The sequence below is a fragment of the Pteronotus mesoamericanus genome, unplaced genomic scaffold (genome assembly GCF_021234165.1).
Source record: "Pteronotus mesoamericanus isolate MK-2021 breed Mesoamerican mustached bat unplaced genomic scaffold, CSHL_Meso_final contig_20, whole genome shotgun sequence".
Classification (NCBI taxonomy): Eukaryota; Metazoa; Chordata; class Mammalia; order Chiroptera; family Mormoopidae; genus Pteronotus; species Pteronotus mesoamericanus.
The window spans coordinates 6547213-6574035 of record NW_026555085.1 but is presented as its reverse complement, the minus strand read 5'-3'; the positions used below and the strand labels follow the sequence as shown (position 1 = coordinate 6574035).

General features: G+C 41.8%; 2 protein-coding genes across 4 annotated transcripts in view; one reads left to right on the top strand and one right to left on the bottom strand.

The window, feature by feature from the left end:
• Nucleotides 1-8646, top strand: part of STK38 (serine/threonine kinase 38) — a 37898-nt gene extending 29252 nt beyond the window's left edge. For both annotated transcript variants that reach the window (XM_054569284.1, XM_054569283.1), the window contains exons 10-14: nucleotides 3142-3259; nucleotides 4765-4888; nucleotides 5077-5172; nucleotides 6084-6178; nucleotides 6661-8646. In XM_054569284.1, coding sequence (XP_054425259.1) covers nucleotides 3142-3259; nucleotides 4765-4888; nucleotides 5077-5172; nucleotides 6084-6178; nucleotides 6661-6791 — 564 coding nt within the window. In that variant the 3' untranslated portion in view covers nucleotides 6792-8646. The remainder of the gene's footprint in view (nucleotides 1-3141; nucleotides 3260-4764; nucleotides 4889-5076; nucleotides 5173-6083; nucleotides 6179-6660) is intronic.
• A 3133-nt stretch (nucleotides 8647-11779) lies between these two features.
• The window catches only part of KCTD20 (potassium channel tetramerization domain containing 20), a 32880-nt gene continuing 17836 nt past the window's right edge, over nucleotides 11780-26823 (bottom strand). The window contains exons 2-8 of one of the 2 annotated variants that reach the window (XM_054569280.1): nucleotides 25776-25979; nucleotides 22548-22818; nucleotides 19585-19687; nucleotides 19145-19265; nucleotides 17878-18075; nucleotides 16321-16431; nucleotides 11780-15107 (exon numbers count right to left, since the gene is read on the bottom strand). In XM_054569280.1, coding sequence (XP_054425255.1) covers nucleotides 14815-15107; nucleotides 16321-16431; nucleotides 17878-18075; nucleotides 19145-19265; nucleotides 19585-19687; nucleotides 22548-22818; nucleotides 25776-25935 — 1257 coding nt within the window. In that variant the 5' untranslated portion in view covers nucleotides 25936-25979 and the 3' untranslated portion in view covers nucleotides 11780-14814. The remainder of the gene's footprint in view (nucleotides 15108-16320; nucleotides 16432-17877; nucleotides 18076-19144; nucleotides 19266-19584; nucleotides 19688-22547; nucleotides 22819-25775; nucleotides 25980-26823) is intronic. The other variant, XM_054569282.1, reaches the window with a different exon arrangement.

Here is a 26823-nt window from a genome sequence, read left to right as displayed (position 1 = left end):
AGCTCTCTTAGAGTGCAGCATTAATTGACACTATATCCAGACAACAAAAGGAAAAAGAAGGACACAGATTTGAGGTATTAAGAGCTTGGAGATGGAGGGGCACCTTGGTATGGAAAACAAGACACCTTGGTATGGAAAGCTTGGGAAGGGGACAGTCCCTAGACTAGAAATACCTACTACCAGTTTGTTAAAAGGAGAGTGGGGACATTGCCTTATATCACAGGGTTGTACCTGCTGTTGGCTGTGTTTTCATAACTCCAGGAATCTTTTTTAACACGTTAGTATCTTGAAGTAATTCTTTTCCTGTGACAATATATCTCTGATTTCTTAATAGAGATCTTTGATCAAATAAAACTTACTTAATATTGATTTTGCTGGGATAAATCTAGTCTCTAAATTGAAGGGTTTCTGTAGTTTCTTAACTTCTATAATTAGAATGAAAATATTTCTGCTTCTTGGGGTGGGCCCAGTCCATGTTTCAAGCTTAAAAGTTTAAGGGAACCTATTCCCCCACACCCCGGCATTTATGTTATTTAATATATATGTTGAAAAGAAAACAATGTACAATTAGGTATGTGGAAAAATGGGTTCCTGTCTCAAACTCTGAAAATTTTAGAAGCAAATACCTGTAATATCTTTATGACCTCAGAGTAAAGAAGCATTTTTCAAATAGGATACAAGAAGTACAAATCATAAAGAAAAATGTGTTTTATTTTACTAGTTTAAAGAAAAAACCTTTCCATATATTGAAACACATAAATGAGAAGATAAATCACAAGGTTCTAGTACTTTCGAATTATCTTGTAGTTCATGGACATGTCCTACAACCCAGCAGTTCTCCCCCTTGTCATGTGCTTTGGAGAAACTCTTGCACATGTGAACCAGAAGACATGTCAAAGAATGTTTGTTGCATTTCCATAATAGCTAAAAACTGGAAATCATTTAGTGGTCCATCAATAGGAAAAGGGTTACATTCTGGAATAAAATATTTTATGGCAGTGAAAGTAATCGAACTACAGCTACATATGTGGCATCATGGATCAATTTTAGAAACAAAACGTTGAGAAGAAAAATCAAATAGCAGAAGACTGCGTGTAAATGGTACATCTTTACAAACTTCAAAAACTAAAAGAGATTGCATTTAAAGAGACACATGGCAAAATTAAATTTATTTTTAAAAGCAGAGAAATGATAAAATTGAGCGTGCAGGGCTTTGGGGCTCAAGGATGGGATGAGGAGGAATGCGTGTTTGGTTTTAATGATATTGGTCATATTTCAGTTCTGCAGTTGAACTCATGGGTATTCATTTTCGTTGTTATGCTTTATAATTACAAATTTTTGGTATGTGACAAATATTACACCATTTAAAAAATCATAATAAAATGATAAGCCTCAGATTGGGAGAAGACATTTGGAATATGTAAAACTATAAAGGATTAATGATTAATGTACTGAATCAGGATTAATACCCTGGATTTATACAAAATTCCTATCAATCAATAAGAAAAAAATAACGCAACTAAAAAAAACAAAAAAACAAAACTGATGGGCAAAGAATGTGAATAGGAATTCACAGAAAAAAAGACCTGAATGACTAATTAACATGACTGTGCACTCAGCCTTATTGGAAATGAGGGAGATGCAAATTAAAACAGTGAGGTCTCATTTCATATTCATCTTATTGGTAAAAATTAAAAAATGTGACAAAACCAAGTGTTGGTGAGATATGTAATATTCATCCCCACTGGGAGTGTTTAAACAGGCATAATTGCTTTGGAGGACAATTGGAAGATGTCTAATTAAGTAGAAGACCCTGCGATACTATTTCTATTACATCTAGTGAAATTTTTGTGTAAGTGCCCAGGAAGTGTTAAAGGAATGTTTATTCGAGTGTTATCTGTTATAGTGAAACATTGGAATAAGTATGTGCCCATTTACAGGAGAATGGATTAAGAAGACACGGACATTTGTGGAATGGAATAGTGTATACAGCAGTAAAATGGGTGTTCTGGAGCTACATGAGTTAATCTCATTTATAATTGGAGTAAAAAAAAAAACCAAGTTGTAGCCTTGTAGAATAACAGAGTACAGTATGAAACCCAAGTTAAAATATACAAGAAGGAATGTTATGTCACTTACGTCTATATTCATACAAGCATAAAATAGCAACTTCAGGGAGGTTTTAATCTCGGTGGGGAGGGAGGGAGGGAGACTAGGCTTTCATCGTTTCTTTGGTTTTATTTCTTTTAAAAGACAAATAATCTGAGACAAATATGGCACATTATTTAACCTCTTTTTAATGTGGGTAATGGTTACATGTATATTATATTGTCTGTTTTGTTTCTGTATGTTTAGAGTATTTCATAATAATTAATTTAAAAAGACAACCACAGCTGTAATTTTTAAGTTTAGAAGCTGTGTAATATTGAAAGCACCTACATTGGAGCCTTCCACGTGGCCAACCGTCCAGTGCCGAGCACACTGGAAGGCTTGGACGGCACTTGCCCAGTATTGCGGCTCTGGTGTATGGGAAGAGAGTACTTGAATTTAGAAAGTGTTCCTTTAAGAACTGTTTACATAAATAGTTAAGTTTGGTAAATAGACATTTATAAACCTTTGACCGATAGGACATAACTTTAGCTTTTGATAATAAAACTTCCCTTAATAATGCTCTCAAATCAAAGAATGTATGGGGTGGAAGGGGATGATTTGGAGCAAGATAATTTCCAAATTGCACTCTGCCACTTAATTAGTTCTGAGGCCTTAGGCAAAGCCATTTTGGGCATCATGTTCTTTAATCTGCGAAGTTGGGTTCATAAGGCCCTCTTAGCCAAGTCTTGTCAGGACCAAATAATCTCATAATCATAAGAAGAAAAGAGCCTGGCGCTGACTGGACGCTCAGTAAATCATGGTGCTAGTCATCATGACAGGTACCTGTGGGTCTCTCGCTTCATTGACAGAGCTTTGTTTTTCCTTTTGGAAGTGCTCTGGCAAATCAGGTTTGCCCTTAAGCAGTTAGGCCTTCCTGCATGTTTATTTCATGGGCGGCTCCAGATGGTGCTGCGGCCTTTGGTCCGCAGAACAAAACTCTGGGCGCCCTCCAGCCTGCTGGGCCTCCCTGACGTGTGGCGTGTGTTTCAGGCCTTCTCCACAGTAGGCACCCCCGACTACATTGCTCCTGAGGTGTTCATGCAGACCGGGTACAACAAGCTCTGTGATTGGTGGTCGCTTGGAGTGATCATGTATGAGATGCTCATCGGTAAGTAGCATGCTTTCAGATGGCTTTTTCTGTGTAGCCAGGAAAGATTCCTACATTGATAAATAATAAACGCTCTTTCAATTTGAGATTGATTTATGTTCTCTCCCCTCCCCCATCTTTCTTGTTTTTAATTTAAAAAAATTATAGATTTTAGAGAGAGAGGAAGGGAGAAAGAGGGAGAGAAACACTGATTTGTTATTCCACCCCTTTATGCATTCATTGGTTGCTTCTTGTATGTGCTGTGACCTGACATCAAACCTGCAACCCTGGTGCACCGGGACGACGCTCTAACCAACTGAGCTACCGGGCCAGGGCTCTACCCTCCCCATCTTTCAAAGTCAAGTTTCCCAGGTAGAAAACTCTTGGCCAAAAAAGTATACCCTATGTTCTGTGGCACACTGACATCCTGTGCTGATCAATTTACCATGTTTTTTTCCTGCTTTTTCCTAGCAGCTCTTTTAGTCACTGGCATTTATTAAACATCCATTGTATGCAGAGAACTTTAGCTGGGCATCGCCTCATGCACTCTTCTTATTTGCTATCCCCTTCCTCTCTCAAGGCCTTCAAAGCACGGAACCCTCTGACCTCTCTCCCTTTTATTCAGATTGGTGTGTCTCATTTAGGGGATGCTCCGGTGGGGCGGCCCTACCCCTGAGAGCACTAGGAGAGTCAGTGTATCTGGGGTGGTCGCGGTGCATCTGTGCAGATGTCAGGTGTGGCATCTGACTGGCTGTGTTGTCTTTGTGAGCACTGGATGGATGCCTCTGGGCTGTAATCTGTGTGGAGGGCAGGCAGAGTAATTACAGTATGTGAGGATTTGTCCTCTCGCCTGTAGTTCTCAGAAGAGGGGTGGTGGTCACTTTTAAACCCCTTTTTTTTTCTGTTTTTTAAAGAGTTTATTTATTTACTTTTAGAAAGGGGAAGGGAGGGAGAGAAACAGCAATATGTGAAAGATACATGGATTGGTTGCCTCTCGCCTGCCCCCAGTTGGGGACCTGGCCCACAACCCAGGCCGGCCTGTGTGCTGACTGGGAATCAAACCAGCGACCTCTTGGTTCGCAGCCCGGCGCTCAGTCCACTGAGCCACCCCAGCCAGGGCTAAAACCCATACTTTTTCATTACTCAACTTGTTTGGCACTTTACCCACATAAAGATGTTCTTAAAATGGAGTCATTTCTTACTAATGTTTCATCCTTTCATTTCTTCTTTGGTCACAGTGGTTCCCACATCTGCAACTCTGCTTATGTCCTCCTCTCTTCTCCCAGCTCCTGTGATTAGGTGGCTCCCTTGTGGTTCCAGAAGCACAACTTCACTTTGGGTTTAGGAGTTTGGGGGAAGATAAAAAATTTGTTTAGATGCTTTCTGGGATGAGTGGAAATCCTATCTATGTCATGGAAGGAAGGACATAACAAGGTCATTAAAGATACATAGAATCATATTAAGGAGAATAATCTCAGATTCAAAGTTCTGCATTGTTAAAGCTCCAAGTTCCTTTTTTACTACAGGCTACCCGCCTTTCTGTTCTGAGACCCCTCAAGAGACATATAAGAAGGTGATGAACTGGAAAGAAACTTTGACTTTTCCTCCGGAAGTTCCTATCTCTGAGAAAGCCAAGGATCTAATTTTGAGGTATCAGTCAGAGAACATCTCCCCTGCCCTAGGCTTTCTGACATGAGCGACTCCATTTTTTTAGGCTTTCGTTATTTCCTGGATTTGCCATCCCCTGCTTCTTCCCATTTCTTTAAAAAAAGGGGAGGTTATTCCTTTTCCTGAAGAGACTACTTGAGGTATGCTGAAAAGGCCTCTGTCTTTTCCAGATTCTGCTGTGAATGGGAACATAGGATTGGAGCCTCTGGAGTTGAGGAAATCAAATGTAATTCTTTTTTTGAAGGCGTTGACTGGGAACATATCAGGTATATCCATATGAAAGCTTTCAGGATTATTTCAGAAAGTCTGGTTTGCTTAATACTAATTTGGAAGCATCATGATTGGCAAACCAAGTCATTAATTTCTTAGAAATTCAGGGTATTTTCCTGATTTTGATTCATGGTAAGGACAGGAAGTTGGAGGTTCCGGTTGGCCCTGAGCCATCGGCTCTGTTGAAGCTAGCAGTTATTTCCACAGTGAAGTGAACTTTGGGTTCCATGGTGAAGGGAACATCAAAGAAGCATGTTCTTTTACCTCTCTGGTGTTGGGGACCGCCTGAAGGACAGTCCCTGCCCAGAGGTTAGGCACTGTCACTGGGAGATGAAGAAGGAGAAGGAGTGGAAGGACTAGGGCAGGAGATGGTGTGGAGGGTGGAGAGGAAGACTGTCCTGGTCTGTAGAGGGCCGCTAGCCCAGCGAGAGCCTCTAGCCGCTTACTCGGCTCTTGCTGGTTGCTAAACAGAAGGTGAAGTTATCTGTTTCACAATTGGGTTCTGACTTGCATCCTTGTGATTTTTACGTTTGCCTCCTGTGTGTCGTGTTTTCAGTGCCCCCTGCCCACGTGCACCTCTGATAGGAGGTCCAGGTCCCTTTCAGCAGGCGGGGCAGGCATTCGGGGGAGTGCCTAACTGTGGACTTTAATTTCTCCTTATTGCTCTTGTCTTCCTAGCCATTAATAATTGTTCCTTATATTTTTTCCATTGTAATTTATTTTGTTTGGTTGTAGTCAGTTGGCACAGTTGGTCTATAGTCAGAAGCTTTTTGGAGAAAATAACTGCTGCCTGTCAGGGGCTAGTCTTCCTGTGTCAGACCAGCGGTCTTCTTTGGAGAAGACTTGATTAGTTATGACCCATATGATTACTAACTATAGTAATTTTTGGCATGTCTATTCTTGGCAGAGAGAGACCTGCTGCAATATCTATTGAAATCAAAAGCATTGATGATACCTCAAACTTCGATGAGTTTCCAGAATCTGATATTCTTAAGCCAACAGGTAATATCACCAACACTGCCTCCTACTGCCTTACAAGTGCATTATTTACCCCTCAGTTTTGGGGTGATGTTTAAAAATGAGGGTGGAGAACATGGAGAGGGACTTCAGTTCTTCGGGTTCTTCGTAAGCATTTTCCAGTGCTGATGCTGGGTACTAGCCAGGCCTTGCCAAATGAAAGATGATTTCAGACTCCCATGTTTAATCTGCTCAGCTGCTTGGGTAAATCACAAGGATCTGTTCTCTCATTCTTATTTATTAAACTAAAGGTTAGGTAACCTGAAATGACAGAAATGGGAAAATAGAACTTTTAAAGGATATGTGAAACAAGTGAGATTCAATGTACAAAATTCTCACAGAGTAAGTGAAAAATAACTTTTCCCACATAGAAACTGATTCTTTTCTTCAGAACGTCATGTCTTCAGTACCAAGTGGTCCCTCGGGGTAAGACAGTAAATCAACTCTCACATCTATTTCTTTCCCAGTGGCAACAAGTAATCACCCTGAGACTGACTACAAGAACAAAGACTGGGTCTTCATCAATTACACATACAAGCGCTTTGAGGGCCTGACTGCACGCGGGGCAATACCTTCATACATGAAAGCAGCAAAATAGTATCCTTGAAATGGATCCTAAACAGAGCAGAGTTCTGTGTGCAACATCACAGTGTTCCTTTCACACACACTTTTGAAAGAGCTTCCAAGAAGTTTATGGAACTCACCAGTATGTCCTGGTAAACTTGCCTGAAATGTGATAGTGAGTAGATCCTCTTCCATAGCACATCTGAGGGGCTGGAAAACAAAGACAGCCATTTCTACTATACCAGCTTCTTTAGAAGCGTCGTGAGCCAATTTGATAGATGTTTTCCTAAGTTCATCAGAACAAAGGGGAAAAAACAGCCATCATCCAACATTATTGAAATTGTATACTTATTGAATAACAGCCAATTCTCGTGATTTCGTGATATGCTTTCTGCCAAGCCCACCAAGTATTTCTTTTCCTTTACAGCTGAAAGTTCCATAGTCCTAAGGAAATAAAGCAATAATGACAGCGTCAGCAGCCAGCATTCTGGCTGCAGAAAATGATCCACCATTTTCTGATGGGGTGGTGATGGTAGTTTCTCCCCATACCTCGCCCGCCCTGGCGGGTGGCTTTTTATAGCCTCCATTCGTGGTGCACTTTATTTATGGTACTAGGCTAAAGACCCTCAACCCATTGGTGTTTATCTTCCCACCCATCTGAAATACGCCGCTTTTCTCAGTGTTGATGGGGGATGCTGGCTTGATCCATTGTTGCTCTTAGAAGGCCCCTAAAGCCATTGGGTGTTGCCAAGAAGTCGCGGATCACGTGGAAAACCCTCACTTTCTCTTCACGGCTGTATCAGAAAAATCCCTCAGCTGGATGTTGCAGTGGACCAGCAGTACCCACAAGTGCTTCCAATGGGAACTTGGTTTACCCTGGGAACACAGTAAGGAGAGCCAGGCAGAGGCAGGAGACCTGGAATCCTCGTGGCTAAGGTGCTGCTCCTGCTCGGTCTCCAGAACCTCCTTCGAAGTGGTGAATGAACCAGCCCAAAAGACAGTGCACTGCAGAGCCAGCCTGTAAGATCTTGGTCAAGTTCACCGCTCAAACCTTGGTGCACTGTGTTTTCTCTTCTTTTTTTCGTGTTTGTATTTCTTCTTTCCCAACTTTAAGTACCATTTTGCCTTGGAATCATGATTGCAGAGTTTTCCTTTACAGATGCCTTCTTGGGGGATGCTCTTCACTCTAATGGGCGGCCCCCAGCTTGGGCTGCCCGGGCCCTGCTGTGGCGTTCTCCCATGAGGCGCCTTCTGAATTTCAGCACAAAGTGCCTTCTCTTTTACAGCTGCCACCATCTTTAAGGGATTTTGCTGTGTCAGATAATGGTGGAGACTCCATATAAATGCATTATTTTTAAATTTTTGATAACTCTGAAAGCATCATTTGCACCTGTGTGGTAACTGTACCTGTTGCAGAGTGACATGGGCAAGCTACAGCTGGGGGACTGCGTCCTGCCGGCTTGATGTTGTTCAGGCCAGCTGGGGAGGCGCGGCCCAGCTTAGCCGTTCAGAGAGGAAAACTGGAATGCAAAGTTTTAGTAGTAAGTGAAACTACTTTGGACTTTAACGTCTTAGAGGAAGGAAAAAGAACATAAGGAAGTATGAACTCTGGATGAAGGTAATGTGTCTGCCCCTCATCTTTCATTCATGGTCTGTTAGTGAAAAGGAAGTAAATGAGAATCCTTTGTGTAAGTTTGTAGTTTCTTTGTATTACCAAATAGTTGGGGTGTTGACCCCCGCGCGTTTTGCAAGAGTGTGTGGCAAGCACGGGTAAGCAGGTGCAGCAGGAGTGGCGATAGGCTGTGTGTTTGGGAGTGGCAGGGGGTACTCTGTTTTAGGGGGAAACGCCCACCTTTTAATTTTTAAACTTTTGAATAAACTGTTTAAAAACTGTGTGAAACAAGTCAAATACAGTTTCTTATTCAAAGAGGCAGAATGCTAACACTGTATCACCATCTGTAGGCAAAGTGCTTTCCTCTCCCAGGGAAGCTGGGACCTGAGTCTTCTGAATTGCTCTCCATACGAAGAGACCATCTTATTCGTGGCCCCGCATGTGTTCTTTCTACCCTGTTCCATATTACAGGGCAGTGGGCTCTCCCCTTGTGGTAAGGCTGAGGGGAGAACTTTCTGATAAAGTGCTCTTAACTTGCAGACCCTTTGTACATCTGTTTGCAGCCCCCAGCCTGGGGTTGACCAGGAATCTCAAAAGCTCTCAGGATGAGACTTCCTGGCCACCTGTGTCCACCAGAGCAGGGTTCTGCCTCCAGATCTTGAGTACTTGAGTCCTATTGGGTCCCACTTCTTACGCCTTCTCTAGGTTAGGGAAAGAAACCTCAGGAAAAGGCAGGAAGGGGGAAGACTAGGTAGGACCTGCAGGCAGAAGGCAGCTAAACGTAGGCAGAATGTCTACTGTCTTTAAAGGTACATTGGAAACATGTTGGGATTGGCTTACTGGTGGTCCTGTTCACAGGTAATCCTGTTTCCTACTCTCAGTGGGAGTTAGAAAATAATAGAACTTTAGTGTATACTGAAATGAACCTAAACTAGGGATGTTACTCTTCTTGATTTAGACTCTTCTTGATTCAGAGTGCATGGGAAGTTTCTTTGGTGCCTGTTTCTTTTTAGAATTACTTTCAAAAGTAACACAGATGCATTCCTTCAGGATTAATATTCAAGGTTTGACTAGCAGATTGCTAGTTTTAAAACTCATCTATATGGCATAATAGCAATCCTCTGCTATTTATTACTAATACCTTTTCTCCGAATCATTTCCTTGGAAAGCATATATCCTGAATCACCTTCTGTTTGTCTCTCCTCGTCTTTTGTGTGTTACCCACATGAGGTTTTTAGAACTCAGAAGGCTTCAGTGAATGGTATTTTCCTTTCCTAAGTAGCATACATTTACCTGGAATTACCCATCAAAGCCAACACTGACTTAAAACCAACCCCAATGTGCTTTTTCAGGCATATTTTCAGAGAAAAACATCTTGCCCAAATAACATTTAAGCACCCATAATACACAGAACTCAATAGCAGGCACTCGGGACACATGGAAGTGCCCTGTGGTTCTAAACTGCAGATGAGTTTGAGGGGAGAATTCCTACCCACTAAATGTCTTAAATGCAGCATCAATTGTAAAGTTAGTGTTCTAGTGTCAACATAACAGTACTGTTAAACCAACTCAAAGTTGTTGGGAAACTTAGGGAAGTTTTTGGGAGATGTTTGTGAACAGTAGTGATTAGGCAGAGGGGAGTGAGCAGTCCAGGACTTTGGAAGCTGGTAGGTATGGTCTCATGCTGTGATACAGGCAGGGGGCTGTGAATAATAATTAGTGCTTTTTGAAGAACACTGCAGTCACTTTTGTTACATCATTTCCCTCTCCATCTTCAACCCACTCCAGTCTGGTTCCTGTTCCTTGTGTGATGTGTTAGTATTATCCTATGTATAAAGCATGCTAGTATCAATTTTTATTATTATTCCTCTGATCACTGGTGTCCTGCCATTGCTCTTCATCTTACTTGATCAACCTGCTGCACTCACACTGTTGACTTTAAAAACTGCGCCCACCTCCCTGACTTCCTCCTTCGTGGTTTCTCTGCCACCCCTTAAATGCTGGTGGTGCTCCTCGGAGCAGTGACTTTTGCCCTTTTTTCACTCATGCTCTCTAGGCCATCTGCCCCATAGTGTGCCTCCAACTACCATGTTTTTGTGGTGAGGTCATCAAAGTGACCAACTTACCCAGACTACTCCCCAGAACCCTAGGTCTCATGTAGCCAACTGACCACGAGACGTTCCCATCTGGAGGCCTGCCTTTGGGCTCAGACTAAAGCTGTCGGGGCTCCTCTTGCCTCCATGGCCTTCTTTCCTAGGGCAGTCTCCCGAGCTGTCCAGGCCAGAAGCTTCTTGCATGGCTCCCGGTAGCAAGCATGTCCAGGTCCGGGGCATGGCCACCTGTTCTATCAGTGCCTTCATCTTTCCTTACTGAACCCAGTGCAGTGGGCTTTTAAATGACCTTTGGTCTTTCAAGTCTGTTGTCCCCCCTCTTGCCAAAGAAACTTAAATTTCAAGTCTCATCATGTCATTCTGCAGAAAACCTGTGAGGGCTCCCAATACACCTTTGTCCAAGATAGAAGTCTTTCCTTACTCTGGCCTCACACCTGCATCACCCCATCCACTTCCCTGATGACAGTAAGCAGTTACGTTCCCTTTACTCACGGTTGAGTTGGCCTGGGATACTACCTCCCCGTGTACTCATGGATCCAAAACAACTTGTATTCATCCTTCACAATTTGGGGCATGTGCCACTTCTAGAATTCTCCTGTGAACTCTACCCCTCACAGTAACAACTGGCTACTCCATCCTTTTGAGGTTCCTTAGTGAGCTGGACTGTTTATAGACATCTCCATGTGATTATAAAAAGCCCCTTGAGGGAAGGCACTGTGCCCTACAGAGCTTGGCACAGAATATACTCAACAGGCTACGTCTCCAGAGCATGTTCTAACGTCTGTGCTGGTAAAGGCAGGCCTGCTAGGAAGGCACAGGCTTGCGCTAGTGCCCCTTGAAGTTGTTTCACCAGTAGGCTCCCAGGCTAAGTGAGCTGAGGGGGCTCAGCAGACACCAGACTGGAGTAGGGCTCAGATACCAAATGAGAGAGGCTCTGTAGCAGTGTCTCCAAGGGACCTGCCTGCACTTCGCTCTCCCTCATCACCTGCTTCTCATTGGTGCCATGCTGCGGTCACTTGCTATAAACCAAAACTGGGACATTGAAGTTTGAGTCCTCATATCTTTCAAATTTACGTTTGACTTTGCAGGATCCTACTTCGTTGTTCGAGGGATTAGGGGTCTGGAATGCAAATTAACCAGGAGCTGGAGAAGGGAGACCATTAGGGCTCTGGAACCTAGAGGTACAAAAAAATAGCAGGACAGGAAACAGGCTTGAGGCAAGACAGCTGCCGTAGGAGAGGAGAGTTCTGGGTAGGCCAGTGCTGCTCCTTTCAGTCCCTTTTAACATCTTATTTTTTGCCCAAAAAAAAAACCCACAAGACACAAATGAAAATATTTTATTAAAAAAAAGCATCCCAAACATAGGATTTCGTAAACACTGGTAGGTGAACATGTGCAACTTTAAGTACAGAGGCAAAATTAAAGGCATTTTGCCTTTAAGAGAAAATGTTCTGCAGAGGTGGTTCCACTCAGAGCATAGATGTCGCTCCATCTCCCACGAAGGCATCGGGTTTGCTTTCTGAACTCAGCCCATTTTAACAACTTCAGAGTAATGGCAAGTGGCGGCACTGAATAAAGTACTCAAACCTCTCCTTAACTTTGCATTTCCATTTGATAAGGATCGTATCACACCTTGCCAGTGTGAATTGAAGCCTGTGTTCTGTTTTTACTTACACAAGGTCCTGTTGGAACACTACCTGCAAGTATATTCATCCTTGCTGGGCTTATTTCATAGTATTTTCATAGACCTGTATACATTAGATATCACACCATTCTCTTCGATTTTAGTTCAAAATAATACTGGCTATTGCATATTGTGTGCAGTAAGTCCAGCTACTTTCTAGCTTCTTTATACCTTTTGCTATCATTCTTTGAATACCTTTCTACTTTGGAGAAATCATTATCAGACACATTTTAACACTGTCTCCTTGCCCACTATTTTAAGTCCTCAGTGGCAAATGTTTCCTACTCATACGTGGTATGATGCAGATAGACTTGGGTTCTAAAGCTCAAATTCAGGTTCATCTTGGTTTGCTGAGATACCTCTGAGTAAGACAGTCTGGGTAAAACCATTTCCTTATGAAATTCTAACTGTATAAACCACCTGGCTTACTTATTTAGGCACTTAGAAAAAATACCAAACCTGAGTCCCACCTTTTTTATTAGAAACACTTCTTGCCCAGGTGGCCAGTAACTGACCGTGGGAACAAGAGCAGCTATGACTGAGGGGGGCCACAAATCAGTGATGCTGGGCTCCAGCTGAAGCAGCCTGACAGCCCAGCTTTTTCCTCAGTCGTCACTGGCAGTCCACTTGGTGACACTGGCAGATTTACCTCCAAAGATTTTCCATAGGGCTGGGGCTAAAAGTGTATGAAGCCAATTTGGGGAAAAAAGGATCTAGTTCTTGAAAGCCAGAGTAAATGAATCATTTACACAGGAAAAAGTGTTAAGTACATGTCATACTTTCATATGTGGCTTTCTACCTAAACAAGGACTAGGTAAATGGGAGTATCAGCTGCAGCAGGTTGACAATAAATGATAGTTGTTGAACAGAAGTTATGTGTAACACGCTACACAGTCAATGCAAATTTCCTTTGCGATGACAAGGAAAAGTCATCTAACTGAAGTGTTAGAGAAGCACCATTAAACAATTACTGGGCTGGTCAACTACCAAGGGGCATGAATGTTTACTAGTAAGATCACAGCCAACCTTGACCTCAAGTATGAACCAAGTTTCATGGAAATAATAAAACTACCCTCTGGCCACAAAATAACTCTCACCCTAAATCCTGGCCATCACCCTTACAAACAGATGGTAATCATGACTGTAAAAGGGGGATGGTTCAATTTAAACCCAGATGCTTTCTCAGAGTCAGGGACAGAGCATTGATTTCCACTGTGATGCTGACCCCATGCACAGAGAACACAAGACATTCTTGTTCTTTAAGTCTGGAAAGAGCAGCTTTCAACACCCATCCGACTTCACCTTTGGAGGACCGTGACTGACACAGTTATAAAACAATCAACTACAGCATGGTATGGGAATGGAATTTAACTGGTCACGTTCCTATCTTAAAAGAACTTGAAGGAAACCATGTGCCTCTTTGTAACCTGTGATGAGTAAATATTCTGGGTAGGTGATTGGGAGGCCAACCTGTATTACAAAAAGGGAGACAAACTCATGACACATTTGGCTCTAGCCGTGGGGACTTTGGGGAAGGTGGCTCAGTGTGGGGAGAGTGATGAGTCGTCATACACGACGAACACACAGCTGACAGAGCAAACACAATTACTAGGTCTGATTTTCCTTCAACTCATTCTTCCTTTTGGGGTGACATTAGTATGGTTTCTCATCTAGTGTGAGCAACTCATAGGCTATTTCAAAAATTAAAATATCCTGATATCCAAAAAAACTCCATTAAATATGAAAAGAATATACAAAGAAAAACCCTGTACTGGCACCAAGCCCAGGCAGGTGATGCTCCCTCACTGGAGCGCTTGCAAGTGTTCCTACTGAGAAACGGCCCTTGTGAGAAATTTTGCCCTCATCTTGAAAGCCTGTAAGTTGTATCTAAGGTCTCCCAGCCACACCCACAGCAACATGCTGTTCTAGGGTGAAGATCCATGGCTCCACACCAGCCTCCAAGCCAGGATCATTGAAGTGGCCTGACTTCGAGGTTCTACTTTAGTTGTGAGTCTCCTTCAAAATGGATAATCAATTTTGGCTCAAACACCATGAAACTAAGGTTTCATCTTTTGGATTGTTCATTGCATTAGTGAAAAATGAAACTGAATTTAAACACCTCATTTCCTTTTAGATATTTTGAATGAGAGCCTAGTTCTTCCCTGATGCAGTCTGGGCACAGATGCCGCCAGGAATGGCACCTTCATTAACCTCTAATGAGTATGCCATTAGTGCCTGTTTGGAGAAGACAGATTGTCTCCTTTTAAGTTTGGTCCCTTCGCTGCTAAGCAATGTGCCTGGTATAAAGCAAAACACACAAAAGCCAAGAACAAATAAAGGATGAGAACTGCTTTGCTGAATATGAGGCAACAGGAGTCTTGACTTCCTTTTCGGCTTTTGCAGTTATGCAAAGACTCAGTGAACAGCACCAAAACTAAATTTTCAAGTTACCAGGGCTGCTGCAAAGCTGGTAGCTTATTACCAGTGAGCTTTTTCCTCCTCTGCCGGAGGTGCAAATATACTGAAAAGGATGCATGTTAATTATGGGAGAAAGGGAAAGGATGGGGAAGAAGCATGTCTCTTTCTCATGGGAAGGATTGGCTTTCAGCCCAGAGAAAAACTTCGAAGAGGGGTGGACCCATAGCTGGCCCTAATCCTGAAAGTCATTAGAAGCCATCTGAGAAAGTGGGGCATTTAGCCGATCAAGTTCATCCACTTGGGGTGGGTGATGCATAAGTATTTCCTGGTCCTCCAAGACATCTTCTCCAGCAGCTACCAGATTAGTGAGAGATTTACTTCGAACACACTGGAAATCCACATGGCGACTCTTTCCTTCTTCCTTTTCCCATGACATCTGGATAAAGGGTCGCTGCACATAATTATAGATTACTTCAGATCGACCACCAGGTCTTCTCTTAATTTTTTCTTTACAGGTAGGGTAACCTGAAACAGAAAAAGGCCATTCTCATGACTTCAGCAAACACTCACTTTGGCTTTCATCCTTTCTCCTTCCTCATGGCGTCAATTTCCTCCCAAATCCAAAGACTGCATGAAAACTACTAGGGAAGCGACCAGCCTCTGACCATGTCCTCCCAGCCCCAGTCACCTACACCCTCTCTTCCCTCCGGCTCAGTTAGCCTTATCCTAAGAAGGGAAGTAACAAAAATTCTACCCCTTCTAATGGAAGGGGGAGAGAAGCCTCTTATAATTTCAGAAGCCTTAGATGCTGGCCACAATACTGTAGGACAAAAGTCCTGCTAGGGCATGGCTAGTCCAGTCCTCTAATTCTGCTGCTTGGAAGGCACACTGTATGAGAACTCATTAAGGGAATGTGGACTGCCTAAAATATCTGAAAGGTGGTCACGTGTCTCTGGAAGAAATCTTATTCAGAGTAGCTTCAGAGTCTAGACAGAGAAGGGAGGCAGTCACCTATTAGATATGTGGAAGAAAGTTTTGATGGCAGAACAGCCTGTGTTGCTCTGGTAAATGGAGAGATCCCTGTCACCTGTCCCTGGGGTTTCCAGGGAGATAAGGGAAGTACACAGTGGGAAGAGGTTTAACAGATGATCTCAAACATCTCTTCCAACTTTAAATTCCAACCTAAGTCAGACACAAGGAAGGCCTGATGGGTTCTGTGGGCAAGACTGAGGTGGTAAAAGTAGCAAAAACAGACCCATGGAAGGGAGACCAGGACAGCTTCCGCTCTCTCCAAGATTCAGTCTCCAAGACCCTTCCATGGAGCCCACAGGTTGGGACTCATTGTCAAGGATATTTAAGGCAATTCTGTCAATATATCTAGGCATTTCTCAAAGGTATATAGTAGAATAAACTTAAATTTTCAGTCTCTAAGCTATAGCTTTCAGAAGAATCCTTTCAGATCACAAAAAGATGCTCACTCAAAAGAGCTTGGCAGAATGGCCCTCCCACTTGGTGAGCCCACTAGACCTGCTCCATTCACCCCCCCGGAGGAAATAAAATGAAAAGGAAATGTAAGGGCAAACAAAAACAAAAATAAAGATCCTTCAAACTTGGGTAGGAAGGTTGTTTTCATGTGTGTCCATTGTCTAAGTGCTCTGGAAGCTGGGTTTTAAGAGCATAAGCTGGGCCACTGCTCCATCCTATTCCATAAGCTGCATACTGCCTGGGACATTTTTACCTTCAATTCCAATGCGAATGTTTTTTAGGCCCCGTTCCTTTAACACTGTTTTAGCAACATCCCGATTCTCAATGTATTTGAAGAATCTGTAGAGCTTGGAGCTATAAAGAACTGGGGTGGGGAAAGGGGGGGGAAGGGAGATGTGTAGTTAGTTATGGAGCAATGACTTCCGTAGAGGAAGAGATGAGCTAACAGAATCAGACTAATGAAAGCTGTATTTCTTTTGTCCCTGAAGCAAAAAAAAAAAAAAAAACCAAACAACAAAAAAAAAAACCACACAAAAAAACAAAACCAAAACAAACAAAAACAGATGGATCACAGATTAAATGTTAAATAATAAATTAACCATAAGGAAGAAAACATACAAGATATTTTTATAATCTCAGGATAAGGGAGGCCTTCCTAGCTATGACATAAAACCTAGAAGCAATAAAAGCTGATACACTTGATTGCATAAACATACATTTCTACTCAGTCGAAACCACTATTAAAGCTAAAAAGATAAATAATCAACTGGAAAAAAATATAACTCATATTACAAAGGGCGAACTTCCTTAATCTATAGAGAGCAGTGACAAATAGCTCACACAAATTGCTAAGACTAACAATCCAATTATCTAATGGGTGAAAGGCACAAATACAGTTAACAGAAAAGGAAATTAAAATGGCTCTTAAAAATTAAGATGTTCAATCTTATTCATAAAATGAGAAATGCATATTAAAATTCAAACAGCAAATATAAAAGTTTAGTAAAACATTGTTTTGGTAAGGGTGCAAAAATCTTCATGTTTTGTGAGTGTAAACTGGCTCAACCTTTACAGAGGATAATTTGGCAACATCTATCAAAATTAAGAAAGCACAAAGCTTTTGACACAGAAATTCCATTTCCAGAAATAGTATTCTATAGAGATATGCATGTGTGAAAACACTGTTTAAAAGGATATTCACTGCAGCATCATTTATAATTTATAGCTTAAATGTCCATCAACAGGGCTAGTTCAATCAATTACTGCACAATCATGCAATGGAATACTATAAAGCTATAAAAAAGATCACAGAAATTTTTAATATAAGAAATGGTATACAACAGTCTGTAATAGTATGGTATTTGATAAAAAGGAAAAGCATGTAAGTGCTTATATATGCACATTGAGTACATCTGGAAGAAAATGGGAAAAACTGGATAGATGAGGCAGGGGTGTGAACTGTTTCGATGTATATATGCCTTTGTACTTTTTGAATTCTCAATTGTTACCAATTCAAAAGAATTTAAAATGAAAGGTATGGAGAGAAAAATGACACCACCATTTAATGTGCTGCCTCAGAAACGACCCAGTGCCAGGCACCGGCAGTAGCACGGAAGGCATAGCATCCACTACACTGTGCTCCACAGCACAACGGTTAGACCTGCATCACTAGGCTGAACTGATTGTCCAGCAGAGTGTGCTCATCACTGGCTCAATAGTGCTAGTCATGTGGGTTCTAGGATCTAGGTGCTGCTATACTGGGCAGCATGTTTCTTGCTGAAAACATCTACATTACGCAGGTGGCTCCTACTTTGGGAATACTCCTCCCCCATGGGTGGGGGGTGGTCTTCATCCCAGTCCACAGAATCCTCATCCGTCAGCACAACGATGTGGCATTCTCGCTCCCCTTTCTTGGCGCAGCCCACCATGATGGGCAGGATCAGTTCTTCGAGGTAGTGATCAAACTGCTTGTGAGCCCCGTCATTAGACAGTTCATGCAGTAAAGCACCTGAGGAGAGAAAATGCAGGTGAACATCCCCTCTGCACAAGTGTGTATGTTACTGAAGCGAAAAAGACTAATGGGTAATAGTTGTTATCATTGATAAGGCCCAGAGAAGTGACCCATTTAAAGGCTGAGATTGTTTTGTGCTCCAAGCGATAACTAACATGATTTTGTTAGGTATGTTTCACGTTCTACTACGCTTCCATCGCCTCATGTTGAATAATCCTTGAGCATTCTGATCAAAGGGTTTGTTGAACATAGGGTGTCATACCATAAACATTAATTCTGTGAGAGAGAGAACAATCATTTGGGGATGAGTCTTTGTAGTACCTCCTCTGAAGATGCTCTGGATCTCAATTTCACGTTACAGAACCAGAGAAGAGGAATTATTTGAAGTTTGCCGACACCAAAGGACTTGCTCTAAGTATATGCTAGACCCAACCCAGTAAAGAAACCACAAGTCCAGAGACCTTTATGGAATCTGCAGGGAATTGTATCATGAACTTCAGAGAACAATTTCAGGAACCCTAGGAAATGATAAGATCCTGAAATTTGTGGTTGACTATCAGTTCTAATCTCAGTTTTTAATGCTTAGAGCTTTGAACAAGCTAATTTCTCAGTCTCATTTGTTAAATGCGTTATCACCCATCTTTTAAGGTTATTGTTAAGACTTACACCAAGTTCACATCTGTAAAGCACTTAACAAACACTAAGTTAATAATGACAAAAATAATTATATGAACCCAGCCAATTTATGCTGTTTGACTTTATCGGTGAGACTTCCTGAATATCTGAGATTCGGTACCCTTATCTCTTTAAAGGTTGAGACACCAAGGTCCCAAGGAGGGAAGGAATTAGCTTAGTGACTCACAGGTCAAGCTAGATTTATAAACAACTACCCATTTTCTTTTGTTTACTTCTTCTCAGTGCTTTGCAGCAAGAGAGGGAACAGGATAATATCGTATCTCTCTGCCTCTGCAGATGATTTTCTACCCACACTTGAAACTTTCTGTTTAGTAATAAAAAAATGCCAATCAATTCCAGGCAAACTAAATTCATCCACTCCTGTACTTACTCAGATCCTGACATCGGATAGTGTTGAAGTCAAAGTTAATGCAGAGATAATCACACGTATCTCTAAGGTCTGGGATAGAGATGCCATCAGGACAATTGATGATACCAGTTTTGTAATAATCCTGTAAATAGATTAGGAAGAAGAAATGTAGGCAAAGAACAAGATGAAAAATTACCTCTTAAACACTCTATTTATTGCCAGTTCTGTTACAAGTTATAGGCTATTAGCACTATCACCAAGTTGGTTGATTCATTAAACAGCAAAGTGGTTCCAGGCTTGTCCTGACATATTTAATCAGAACTTGATACCTATTGAGCTCATACAGAAAGACTTATGTTACAGGAATAATGAATGAAGTGGAAAAGTCAGTAACACAGGCTGGTGGAACTCAGGGCCTCTGACCACGTGGGCCGAGGATGTAACAAAAGGCTCTTTCGTACCAGCACTGTTCGAAAGACTGTCGCGCTGATTCCTTCGGCAATCTCATACTCCCCCTTCTCGTTGGGCCGTGTGAAGTTGTACTCTCTTCCTGGTCCAAACATCCTGAAAGATACCAGGCAACAACATGATCTGCTCCAGCAGGATTCTTCAGAGAGAGGACTTCTTTCTTCCCCTCATTCTGGGAGACTCCATTTCACTCTCTCCTAGTGTAAATTAACTGAGTGCTAGGACCCAGCTCCCATCATGTATTCAAATATTAGGAAATGCCCTTCAGACTGGAAAAGAAGGCAGCAATTGCTTTCAGCATCTAAGTGCAAGGAGGCACGATGCTACAAGTCCTCAAGGTTCAACTGCGGTGAGGTTCTGTGGCAGCAAATGGAGTAAAATATCTGCAGAGCCGGCCCTTGGAAAACATCTGCAATATGTGAGGTGCCTCTCTGGCCCTCGCCACAGACCAGGAATGTGACTGCGTATAGACTGGGCAGCTCAGGGAGACAGTGTCTCATGCTCCTGGCCCTTCCTATTCCTTCCCCTCCTCTATCAACATTGACCAATCTGGTGTGCAGTGCTCAGTATTCCTGAGTTCTGCTTTTTAACATCTAATCCAATAGGTGAATCTGTATTAGTAGGTTCAGATATGTTAATGCTTTCCCATTCCTGGTACGTTCTAATGAGGGAGCTCTGGGGAAGAAAAAGCCTTCTTCAATCCAATTCACTCCTAACTACGGGAATGTCAGGTCAAATAGAAAAGGAGGGTAGGTGTTATTAGGCTTATCAGCAGTTTGACATATTTCAGAGAGGAGGCCTGCTCTGGGCATCAACTCAGGCATCATGAGGATATAAGGAGGCCTGGCTTTTCTTACTCATCTTCTGCCCTCCACCCTTCCGTCTCTCCAGTCCCCTCCAGTAAAACTGGCCCCAATGATCGCTATGACAGCTGCAGCATTTCTATACATGAGCTGTGGAGTGGGAGGCCAGTACCAAGGACAAGGGCAGACAGTTGCTATCTATAGCTAGCCTGAAATGCGTTCCCAGTGGTGACTTATGGCCACTTCCTTTCCTAGCCTGCTGGGAAGCCCTGCGGCTCAGCTGTTCAAAACTGTTAGCCTCCACTCTGAACTGGCTGCTTTTCAAAGGTCTGATGAAGACTCTGTATCACATGCTTTCCAAGTCACTACACCATACATAAGAAATCCATTCTGATAAAAGCTGTCTTCAAAGAATGCTGACATTTTTTCTGGAACGTTCTGGTTGCAGTCTAGCTGACTCAGTTGTGAACCAAAATAGTGAACAACATGGTATAAAAAGAATCTGCCCCCGCCCCCATCATCAGCAGGGCCTAAACTTGGAGATAGTTCTCCAGCAGTGGCACAGATTTGCATTAATCCATTCTCAGCCTCTCCATCTGCCCGCTCTGTGACCAGTAGTCCCCATTTGTAAGCTCATTGGCTTATGAATACTGCATGTAGCCTCAGGACACGACAAACCTAAGTAACTCAGAATTCGTGATCTTGGCCAACTCAGCTAATGAGCTATTTAGGTAAAGAAATTGGACTATCTTCTTAGAACAACCCACTCTTAGATTCAAAGAACCACTGCCACACGAGAATCTACTACCTAGAAAATGTTTGCCTCCTTCTCTTTATCCTACTTTCAGAGGAAACCTAGTGCAAGCAGCCAGCCTGCCCTGAGGAACACTTTTAAGGGGCGGTACTAGAGGTAGGGCATTAGCAGCAGTAATACCAATACTGAGTACAGTTAGTCAAGTCTGATAAAATACAGGGCCCATTTAGAAAATGTCTTAATGTTATAGTTTAATCTTAATTCAGATATTTGAGAAATATATAGGTTTGGTTTTGATTAAAAATGGTTCACTATGAGTTTGTATGTGTATGTTCAAGTAAACATGTATTTGAATAGCTGCATCCCATTTAGCTTAAAATTAGGAAATTAGTGTAGTCCACTCTGATTTCTAATTCAGTTCAAACTAGTTCAATGTCCTGATTGAAGTTAGAGTTTTAAATAACATCTACTTCTAAGTAGACGAAAATCCTCAAAAGCCAAATGAGTGTGTATACACACACACTATTATTAATATCGCACTCTTTTCCCATTTCTCTCCCTCATGTTACGGCCCATGGCCTCCTAACCCCCAGCCCATGCTCCAAGATGACTTCTGGCCAGTGCTCCTTCTGAGCAGGCTCCTTCTATTTCCTAAATTCTAACCCTAAAAAGCTGGGGCAGGAGGTGGTAAGAGAAGGATGAGACTATAGTCCGAATGAAACATGAAGAATAAAAAGAGCAATTATGAAGCAAAAAAGCCAGATATAAGGATTCAGTTTCAGAAAACAAACAATGATGGAGACATTGGAAAATGACTGTACAGCATCTATTTCTAAGCATGGCCCACAAATAAATGTCAGGCAAAATACTGCTTTTCAGTGAAATGGCTTTGTTGTTGTGTCATGTCAAACACTTGCCTAATTCTTTTTTTTTTAAATTAAAAGACAAGTAAGACAAATGACCCCCCTCCCCCCAAAAGAACATGATTTTCAGTCCACGTCTTATCCCAGTATCTTTGACTTGTGGAATTTAGAAAACATTGCTTTTGTGAGGTTATGCAAATTGTGAATAAAAGAAATTAAGTATTGGACTTCTGTTTTACAGTGAGTTTACAGAGGAACAGGGAATGAAATTTAGCAGATTATTTCACATAGTTCTGATTGCACTCCCTTTGTTCATTATATTGGCTTTGTAAATAAGTACTCAGCCCCCCCAAATCACCAACACATGTAAGGTGTGTTTTTTTTTTTACCAGCTTGCCCTCCCTGTCCCACCAAGCAGGACGGTAGAAAAATCAGCAATGCAATGCTTTTTATTCTCACATCTATAGCAAGATAAACAGCAGGTATTCTATTCCTAGGGAACAGAGTGAATCTGAAAGGAAATTATCATCAATTACCTTCCCAACATGGTATCCGGATGAGCAGTAAAAATTTGTGGATTCACCACAAAACGTGTGCCATCTACAAGAAGTGTCACTTTCTCTGGTGCCTGGGAATGAAGGTTACTGCCAAAGCCTGCGGTACTGTTTCCAAATCGTTCTGCAGTAAAGGGTTCATGGTTCCGTTTATTCCCACCTTGGAAGCAAGAGCCCTTGATGTCTTCGGGAAGTGGCATTATGTGAGGGAGCTGAAGATTTGCTGGCTGAGAGGCGTAGTCAGGTGAAAGGTCTAAAAGATCATACAAACAAACCAAATAACTTGACAGAAAAGCCTTGAAGAAAAAAATAAACCCAGTCTTCTTTAAAAAAAAAAATACAAAATTAAACAAAAAACCCAAAGCTTTTTAGGGGTCAATAGGCAAAAACTCTTTCCTAGAGAAAATAGAGAAAAAAATACAACTAGAACCTTACATTGGATCACCCCGAGCATTTTTCTGTGCGTGTGAGTGGGGGTGGGGAGAAGAAGGAAAGAGGGATAAAGAAATACCCACATTTTAAAATAAAATGATTAAAAACTTTAAAAGTAAACTCCTACATGGTTTTTAAAAATTAAACACTAGAGAAGAGTTTCTGTGGAAAACCAGCAATCTCCTGCCATGCCCCACAACTGCCTTAGCTTGTTCCACAGAGACGTCACTTTTTACTTCTGTTTTCACTTCTCTCTCTCAATAATACTTTATTTCCTGTGTTTTAAGGAACCCGCCACCTCTGCATGCCTAAACAGTTTATTTTCCACATTCTTTGAAAATGTTTCAGAAATGATAGACTCTATCTAATGCACCACTCTTCCTAGAAAAAAAATCACAGAAAAATGCATTTTCACTATGCACAGGAGAATCCTAACATCACCAACACCACTATTTAAACAGGCAGGTCTTGTGATCAGCAGCAAAATTATAGTGCAAATGGCCTTTGATTAGGATTCATGCTTGGAATCTCAGTTTCTGTATCACCAAAGAGCCATTTTCTTTAGATAACTTATTTTCCTAAACCTGTTTCATCATCTATAAAATGAGAATAATGTTCATTCCACCTACCTTACAGGACTGACTATCAACTGAAAGAAAGTATGTGAGAGCACTTAAAAACGTGTGATGATGCCACATCATGCAAAAGCAGCTTAAAAAAGAATTAATGAAATCTGATGTACAAAGACCAGCAGGAGCAAGTATTTACTAAAAAGGCACCAGAGGATGCTCTTAAATATGCAGTTCTCCTATTTTATTTTACTGTTAACAAATATTTTTTAATGAAAAATTTCAAACATATCGAAGCATAGAGTTAATACAATATGTATGTGCCATTACCTAGATCTGAAGCTCAGTTAACATTTTTCTACATTTTCTTCAAGCCTTTTTTTTGAAAGAAAATATAGATACAACTGAATGTCTCACTCCCATCCTTCCTGTACTTTAAATTTGTGTATATTTCATGAACATGATTTCTGCCCATTTCCGAGCATTTAGATAACCAAATTGTTAGCTAGAGTGCACTCAATTTTTCCCTACTTGCTTCTAGAGAAAAGGAAAAACCTACACCAGAAACCAATTTAGGGTCCACATCCTACAGCTTTTGAAGGATTTAAATTTTCATTGTGGCCCTCACTTTGCCACACTAGCTTATTGACAGACAAGCTAGTACAAGAAACACCTGAATCACCAGACAGGCCTCCACTGGCAGTGCTGTTCTTCAGAATGAAAGTGGGTATTGACGTCACCAATTTAGTTCTCTAGAAAGCTTGATTTGCTCCCCGAGCAATTAATTAGGTAGATTCCTGAAGGATTCCTCAGGTTTCACCTTTAAATGGGTGAGCAGGAAAAGGGACTCACTGCACAAATTCTCTCTAATGGTACATTCTAGGGTGGCAGTCACTCTGTTTTTCTGTCTGTTGATATATATAAAAGAGTAGCACAGCCTGATCAGAAAGACACAGGTTCAAATCTGAGTCCCCTACATCTTAGCAGTATGAACCTGAGCAAGTTACCTAAGCTTTTAAAGCCTCCGAATCCTCTTTTTTAAAAAGAACGACTAATCTAAGCAGGGATTTGCAAACTTTCTGTAAAGAGTCAAAAAGCAAATAGTCTGGGCTTTGTGGGTCACCATCTCTGCCACTGCAGCAGGAAAGCAGCCATAGGCAATATGTAAACAAATGGGAATGATGGCTATATTTCAAAATTTTATTTATAAAAATAGGCAGCCAGTCCAGACTGGACCAGTTTGCCAGCCTTGATCTGAAGAGATGTAAGTGAAATTCCTAATACGGTTAAGTGCTCGATAAGTGTAATTGCTATCATTGTTGCTGTTGTTTTTATTAAAAGTTAAAAAGAACCTAACAGTTTATCGAGAGCCTTCATGTCCATTATCTTCCAGCCTTGTGAGGCAAGAATATTAACATCTCTGTTTTCGAGCCCTCGGCAGTGTGGCTCAGTTGGTCGGAGCGTCGTCCCATTCACCAAAAGGTTCAGGGACTTTGATTCCTAGTCAGGGCACATACCTAGGATGCAGGTTCAATCCCTGGTTGCGGTGCATATAAGAGGCAACCAATCAATGTTTCTCACATCAATGCTTCTCTCTCTCTAAAATCAATAAACATGTTTTAAAAAAATCCCTTTTTCTAGGTTAAGAAGGCAGGGCTCAGAAAGATTAAGGAGCTCACCCACAGTTACAGCTGATGGGTAGCAGAACTATAATTTGAATCTGTCTTCTGCCTGCAAACCCATGTATTTTTCTTAGACCATTATTGCCAAGTTAGGCGTTCTAGACTGATTAAATAAGTGGAGATTTTCTGTGATGGTTTAGCTTTATATAACTGCAATATGTAAGCTAAGCCAACTACTAACTGGATATTTGCTTTAGATTAAGAATATTTGCCCTGGCTGGAGTGGCTCAGTGGACTGACTGCTGACCTGCGAACCAAAGGGTCGCTGGTTTGATTCCCAGTCAGAGCACATGCTTGGGATGCAGGCCCGGTCTCCAGTTGGGGGTATGCAAGAGGCAACCACACACCGATGTTTCTCTCACTCTCTTTCTCTCTTCCCCTCTCGCTCAAAATAAATAAAATCTTTTAAAAAAAGGCTAACAATTGTTTAAAAAAATAAAATAAAAAAGCATTTATGTTTCCTGCGCAGAGTAGATGCTCAGGTGTCAAAAAGCCCTCCATATTAAGTCAGGATCTAATCACCATACCATCATTCCTGGGACCTAGAGGGTAGGTAAGATTTTGAAGGCCAGAAGAAGTCAGGCTATTTGTTTCTTTTTCTTGGGCTGCAGCTGAGGTTTCATCCATCAGGCAGCTGGCCTCCTGCCGTAACAACCTGTCACTCTCACTGCCACGGTGAACATTCATCCTTGGACTCTACGCTGAACTGTCTGCTCGATCAGAGAAAAATCCTGCAAGACAGGAATATGCATGATTTAGAACACTTTCAGAACAGGTTTCCCAGGCCTTCCATGGCATGACAGCAAACTGACAGCACTATGCCTCTCATTCTTGTTCTGAGAAGAAATGACATCATAAACATTCCTGTAATTTAATATTGAAAGGAAATGGCTGATTTAAATGGTCTGTTGACAAATCTGTTAGTAGGGAATAATTTTAAGCTTTATCCATAAAGAGACATTGAATGCACTGACTTTGGCCACATTCATGATCAATTCTACATATTTAATAGTGATGCAGTAATTTGGTGGTGTTTATACTACAGAGACACAGGAGAGGAAGGGTACAATTAGTCACTTAAAGAAAATCTCCCCACAGATTTTAAAATATCGAGACACACACACATTCCTGGCAACAATGGACCACCAGAAGGTGCTAAACAATTGCAACAATAATGCTAGTATGAGAGTTGAAACTAGAAGTCACCTGCACTCAAAAAAGCAAAATGTAGTGCCAAGCTCCCCTTTATCAGTTCTCTCTTTCACTCTCTGTAGCTTATGCCCAACCCCTAACACCCACCTCAAAATAACACGAAGATGTCACTGTCCATAAGGCCAACTCTCCCTCCAACCATGCATGATCATCATGAATAACACCTGCTGAGTGGATGCCCTGTGCAAGGTATTCATTCACTGATCAGGCAGAATGGAGAGGTCAGGCAGGAGGCAGGAAGCAGGAGGCCGGAGGCCTCACGCCTGCAGCCCTTCTCCTTGGGGGCTGCCCAACTACTGAAAACATTCCTCAAGTTCACCCTATGGAGTACTTTCACAGTTTATACTGTACTGATTTCCACTT